The sequence below is a fragment of the Olea europaea genome, unplaced genomic scaffold, assembly GCF_002742605.1.
Source record: "Olea europaea var. sylvestris unplaced genomic scaffold, O_europaea_v1 scaffold998, whole genome shotgun sequence".
In the NCBI taxonomy this organism is placed as follows: domain Eukaryota; kingdom Viridiplantae; phylum Streptophyta; class Magnoliopsida; order Lamiales; family Oleaceae; genus Olea; species Olea europaea.
This window is the reverse complement of record NW_019268496.1, coordinates 119,445-125,820: the sequence shown is the minus strand read 5'-3', so window position 1 is coordinate 125,820 and position 6,376 is coordinate 119,445. Positions and strand designations below refer to the sequence as shown.

The following is a 6,376-nucleotide window of genomic DNA, read 5'->3' as shown; positions in this document are numbered from 1 at the left end:
GCTGATGCTTGTGCCTCTTGATATTGAGTAAAAGCTAAATGCAAAAACTTATATTTCTTTGTCTGAGTTTGATATTTGAATTACAATTTTACAAACACACAAGGAATAACCCACCCTTATATCTAGCTTGTAAAAGGAAGGTGTGTGCTTAGTAGTTGTTACAATTTACTTTGCTTATCATGTGATTTATAACTATCTTGCATTTTTGCACATCTGCTTTCGAGTATGTTGTCTTTGGTTTGTAGTTCTGATTCTTATGGTTAGTTTGGCCACATAGTGGGGTCTTCTGTTTTAAAAAAATTATCTTTAATTGAGTTTTATTACCGTAAACCCGTTAACGTGAATAAAGATCACATAATATGTTTCACTAGGAGAAAACGGAGTATTATTCCACGTCTGCTAAGCACTATGAATATATTTCAGCAAAAAAGATTGATGATTGCCCATCTGAAAGTTGTTTTATTTTTCTGTTTTCTTTATTTTATCCTTTAAGGAATAATCTTTGTTGCATATGTAATATTCATCCTTTTTTCAATATAATGCTAAAGTATTGGACATTTCTTTTTCTTGCTTACTGTATTGCCATTTTATGGTTTTGGGTTGACCTAGTATCTGTTTTGGCAGCATGGATACAAGGGTGCTCTTGGTTCTTTTTATGCTGAGCACATGCTGGTGCTGCAATGCTAGAGATCTGGAAACAGCTAATCACTTCACTGTGGGACGGGTAATTACTTCAGGTACTTCTTTACCACTATGAGAGTAGACACCTCGAGACACGTTTAGCTGAGCAAAAAAATTAGTAGAAGTTACTTTTAAGTATCATTTTTATTTCGAAACATGTTTGGATAAGCTAATTTGTTCTTACTTTAAAGTAAAAGGAGTTTCTTACTTAGTATCAAAATTAGTAACTTATTTTCAATTTTGAGTATAACCTACATATTTTAGACTAACTTATTTACTTATAAGTGAACTTTTCAAGCTTAGCCATATGTGCTCAGTCTCAGCCTGAACACAGAGTTTGTTTACTTGACAATGCATGTTTGGATCTGCTTGAAAATACTATGACTTTTCTTGATAATTCACGCAAAACTGATCACATTGCTGTAAAATACTAATTCCTTCTGCTTCTAACAGCCGCACAGACAAATAATAAGCTGCTTGAGGGAGAAGCTCAATACATGGATGACGTTACCAAGAATGAAAAACCGTGCACATTATGTGAAGAATTTGCTACTGAGGCTCTTAATTACCTTTCAGAGAACAAAACTCAAACAGAGATTATTGGCATCCTTAATAAATCCTGCTTTAGGATCCCAACATTCAAGAAACAGGTATATATAGAACTTTGATTAAGTGATAATTATGTATTGAAATTCAATGCCATCATTCCATTCTTCCATTATATATATATATATATATGACCAAAACATGAACATTTTTTTAAATGTGAGTAGACCTTCAGTGACAGCCAATTTCAAATTATGACGATCTTATTCTGACTCTTGTGAGTCTTGTCCTTGCAGTGCATTACTTTGATGGACTATTATGTCCCACTCTTTTTCTTAGAGGTTTCTTCAATGCAACCAGGAGAATTCTGTCGGAAGGTTGACCTTTGCGAAAAAGTAGTTTCCATTTCTCAGCATCTTGTTAACGATAAATGTAATTTGTGCCATCAAGCTGTCACAGAGGCCTTAATGAAGTTGAAGGACCCCCACACACAGGTAATATTGAGTCCTCAGCTGATTGGTGTCTTATTTTTACTAGGACTAGTTATTTGTTAGCACGTTCCAGATCACGCAAGTAAAATTGAGATGTGAAATCTATAAGTTGAAGGGAAATCTCACATTGTCAAGCCGATTTTCTAATGATGCAGTCGACCCATGGGCTTTTATCATGATATTAGAGAACAAGAATGACAAGAATCGGTCGGGTGTGTTTCTGTAACCTATGTTGAGGGCAAGATCCCTTTGACTTCAGTTCAGGAGTTTAATTGAGATATTTAGCCCCTATTTGATGGTGATTAAAATTAGATTTTTTAAATATATTAATCGAAGTTGATGAAATGTATGGTTGAAAAATTGTGGGACCTATAAAATATATGGTTAAATTAATTGTTGACTTTGATTTAGATTCAAATCTAGATTTTAATTTGTGCCAAACAGGGCTCTAATGTACAAGGTGAAGGGAAACCTCACATTGTCAACTCTGTTTTACAATGATGAGTAGGCCGGCAAGCTTTATAAGTTTTTTAACTGGTCCTTAATAAACCTTCATCATTCTCTTAATAAATCACCCAGCATTTAGTTTTAGCTCTATGAAACATAGCTCTTTATTATTTTTATATTCTTTTGTTTTCTCAGTTAGAAATAATCGAGCTGCTTATGAAGGCATGTGGTGCTATGAAAGACCGTGTCAATAAGGTAAGAACAGTTCTATGGGATATCTAGGCATTTGTAAAATCTTTTCATCTCCAAGGTTCCATCACTGAAATTGATGTGCTTGAACCATGGTAAATTATTTTATCCCTCAGATTTTTAATAGATTTTGATAAAAGTTGATGGAAAGTGTAGTTGAAAAGTTGTGGATCCCGTGAAATGTACGGTTAAAATTAATTGGCGACTTTGACTTGAGATTTTAATCAACTTTTAATCTACACCGAGTAGGGGCTAAATTAGGCTTGGTAATTTGACATGACATAGGCTCTGTTCATCCTCTTGAATGGTACATCCCTGAAAGTAAGAAGCCCTTTTTTATGCCTAATTATTTAAGTCTGATGAATACATGCTGAAATTCAGTACTTCAACTCTTTATAGTATTTTCTAAGAACATGATTACCCACATCACATTATTTATGGTTAGAACCATAAAAAAAGGGTGGGGGGGAGCCTCTGTTAGTTGAACAACGATTCCCAGAGCTGTTACATTTAGTTGACAAAATGAACTATTTCCAGACCTCGAGTATTTTTCCCGGCCAAAACCTTTTTATATTCCAACATACCATCAGTATCAGATATAAATACTTAAAACATTTATCTTGGATATGTTCTTTCTACTCACTTATTTACTTATATGTAAGCATTTAAGCTTAGCCAAACGTGCTCTTAGTCTGATGGTTGAGGTCCGGTATTATCTGCACTTGTAAATAATCTCTCGGGGCGTGAAAATTTGTTATAAGTGAGAGGCTAATGCTATGGATTCAATTTAATCTCTTCGATTAGCTTACTATCAATTTATTTATTATTATTATTATTTTTTTCTGGCAGTGTAAGAGACAGGTTTTCAAGTATGCCCCTGCTATCCTTGTCAATGCCGAGCAGTTTTTGGAAACAAACGATGTATGTAAAATGTTGCGTGCTTGTAATCCTGCTGCAATAAGTACGGAGCAAGCAATGTTAAGGACAGGAGCATCCATGGTTGCTGCATCTTAAGGAAGTGATCTAAACCAGGATGGTGATGTTGCCAAGTAAGAATGAAACGTTATTTCATTTCTACTTTGTTCGATAAATGGAGATCACTGTTTGGTTTGATGTAAATAATATTCTTATGATGTGTTAATAGTTTTTAGTGACAAGATAATCTTTTCATCTTTAAAATCACTGTATCAGCCTATCAGGTTCTATGAAGTGATATACTTTTTATCCACAAGTTATGTAGAATAACAATTAATGTTATTAACGTATTTTGTAGAATCCACGATTTATAATCATTTAAATTTTATGTTATTCACTTCCACTAAGACATCACAAGACCATCAAGTGGACCAAGACCAAAGCTGGGTGCCATGAGCGATAAATTTTAAGTATTCTAAATAACGTATTGATCTAAGGGTTTGTTTGACATGACTTTTGAAAAGTTAAAAGGAGCTTTTGAAATTCAAAAGTTACTTTTGAATTCATTTGGCTAATTTTATTAAAGTGCTTCTGATAGTTAAAAGCATATTTAGAAAAAGCTGGTTCAATTTGACTTGCTTTTAAAAATTACTTTTCAAACAAAAATTGTGACGACTCACGTTTTTTAAATTTTAAATCATTACCAAATTCATTACATTCGGGCAACTTAATGAGCTACTCTAAAAATATATATGACAAAATGATATACTCCATAATATTTCTTTATGTATATATATATATATTAGAAAACAGTGAGGAGGACTTGTTGTACTAGAATTTGAATCAGGACAGCTTTGGAAAAAGTTGATAAGAATTTAAGTAAACATATATTAAATATATATTTTTCTAGTCAAATAATAAAACAATGTGTAAATTGTATTAAATTAGCATAGTTAATCAATCTTTCATTCTAATCCAAGGATTAAAATTTTATATCATCACAAGTGGCTGCCGATGAATAACCAACTTAATCAAATACAAATTAATGATAGCTTCTTTGAAATTAGGCTTCGCTCATTCGAATTAACTTTTCTCGAGTCAAAAACTTTTAATTAATTACAAGCTACAAAAAGAGTTCAATATTGATTTACTAATTATCACTCTATCAAAAATTATTTTTTGACCCAAAATAGTATTGAATTTAGTACTATTTTACCTTAGTCCGTAACTTTCCATAATTATAAAAATATAACAGATAGGACAATAATTTTATTCTATAAAACTTTCGGGACATTATAAAAATTAAACTTCCTCCAAAAGTCCTTCTACAAAAAGCAAAAACAAAAATCATGTCAAACGAGCTCTAAATGCCACTAGAGCCTCAAGCGATGTATCATAGCCCATGTAACAAATAAATATTTTCTAACTCTCGAGTTTAAAAAAGATGTGACTCTGGACTATTCGGAATTTTCTGTTTGCTTGTCATATTCATCAATAGGGTCTCGTGCTAAGATCTTGAGAAATGTGGATTCCTTAGCTTCCCAAAAATAAATAAATAAAGTAACTCTCGACAAATGTGGATTCCTTGGCTTCCAAAATAATAATAATAAAAATAATAACTAGAAGGAAAAAAAAGGGGGGGAAGAAGAAAAACTACTAAAGTAGGTTGTAGATACCATTTGATACTTCCAATTACGCCTCTACAGCAGACCAAATGCCAACATCTCCAGTTAAAAAAATGCACAAGACAAGCCTTAGAAATAGTCAAATTACATAGAAAAGCAGGAGGTGGGAGGTTTCAGGTAGGGATGGACATTTAAATTGCAACGAATCTTCGAATAAAAAATGGAGTTTCCGATTCTTCAACCGAGTACTCGACTCTAGAACCAAATTTGTAGTTTTTATAAGGTTTTTTTTTTTTTTTTTTCCTCTTTACAATTTATTCCAATCCAATGATCCGACCGAGCAAGTAGCAAGTTCGCAAGTTTCAAGTATGATATAGCATGCTATTATACTTGATATTGGATGTTATTTGATAACATATTTTCAATAGATTAAGAAGGTGTTGAAATATGTATTTTGTGATATATTTGATTTCTTCTATTCTAATAGATACCGAGAAGGTAATTTGTATTGTCAACACACGATTTTTCAAATAAGGTTATGAGTAAAACTGAACATCAAGTCAAATTGATCAATTGGTTTCGGGTTCGATTCCAGTAATTACAAGACCCGATTTCTCCTATTTACGAAATACTCAAAGTGTAATGAATGGTTCCATATATTGAAATATTCGGATTGAACCGCCAGACATCCAATCCTAATTTTAGGTCTTCTATTTAAAATTATCTTTCTGCAAGTCATCTTCTCATGGAAATAATATAAAAGCATTTCGTCTGGTGAAATCCTAAAACTAATCAAATTATTTAAAAATGTTACTCTTTCGTTGTGATAACTATGTTGATAAATATCTTCAACTTTAATATATCTACCATATGTCAATTCAAGTTCATTGTACTTTATCGTATACTTAATACTCTCCGTTTCAAATAAGCATTATTTATACTGCACTTACCATATTTAATTGATGCAAATTGTATATTGACACATTGTAATTTCCATCTTTAAGAATTAAGCCAAACATTGCACAATGTTATTTCACATCCAAAGATGGGATCACGCTTAAACAATAGGGAAAATTAAGATTTGATCTCTAAGAAGATAGACACGAAGAATTTTGGTGAATTTTATGCTTTTAAATATGTAATTGGCATAAAGTTTAAAGACAAAAATACAAAAGTGCATTGTCATAGTGTTACAACTTATCCATTGAGATAAGATTTTCAAGAATGACAAAATTTGAAGATCAAAATGATTTCCATGCATGTGATAAATATCTTTCAATCTTTTCGATAACAAATATTGTAATGTTTTGGATCTTGAATTTTATTGAAATAAGGCTTAATCTATATGTAGATATGTACGAGGTGGTAATCCTTTTAAAATTATGGAACTACTTTTCGAAGCTTGTGAGTTAGACCCAAAAG

The 6,376-nt window shown here is 32.0% G+C and overlaps 1 protein-coding gene across 2 annotated transcripts; it reads left to right on the top strand.

Moving 5' to 3' along the window:
* The first annotated feature begins 37 nt into the window (after nt 1-37).
* Nucleotides 38-3,689, top strand: LOC111392956 (prosaposin-like). 2 transcript variants are annotated; one of them, XM_023018366.1, is made up of 6 exons: nt 38-140; nt 625-737; nt 1,135-1,331; nt 1,524-1,721; nt 2,361-2,420; nt 3,264-3,689. In XM_023018366.1, the coding sequence occupies exons 2-6, from the start codon at nt 626-628 to the stop codon at nt 3,426-3,428; spliced, it is 732 nt and encodes a 243-aa protein (XP_022874134.1). In that variant the 5' UTR covers nt 38-140; nt 625; the 3' UTR covers nt 3,429-3,689. The 2 variants fall into 2 exon arrangements, with proteins under 2 accessions (XP_022874134.1, XP_022874135.1); XM_023018367.1 differs by lacking the exons at nt 38-140; nt 2,361-2,420 and having other exon boundaries at nt 164-737.
* Nucleotides 3,690-6,376: the final 2,687 nt, after the last annotated feature.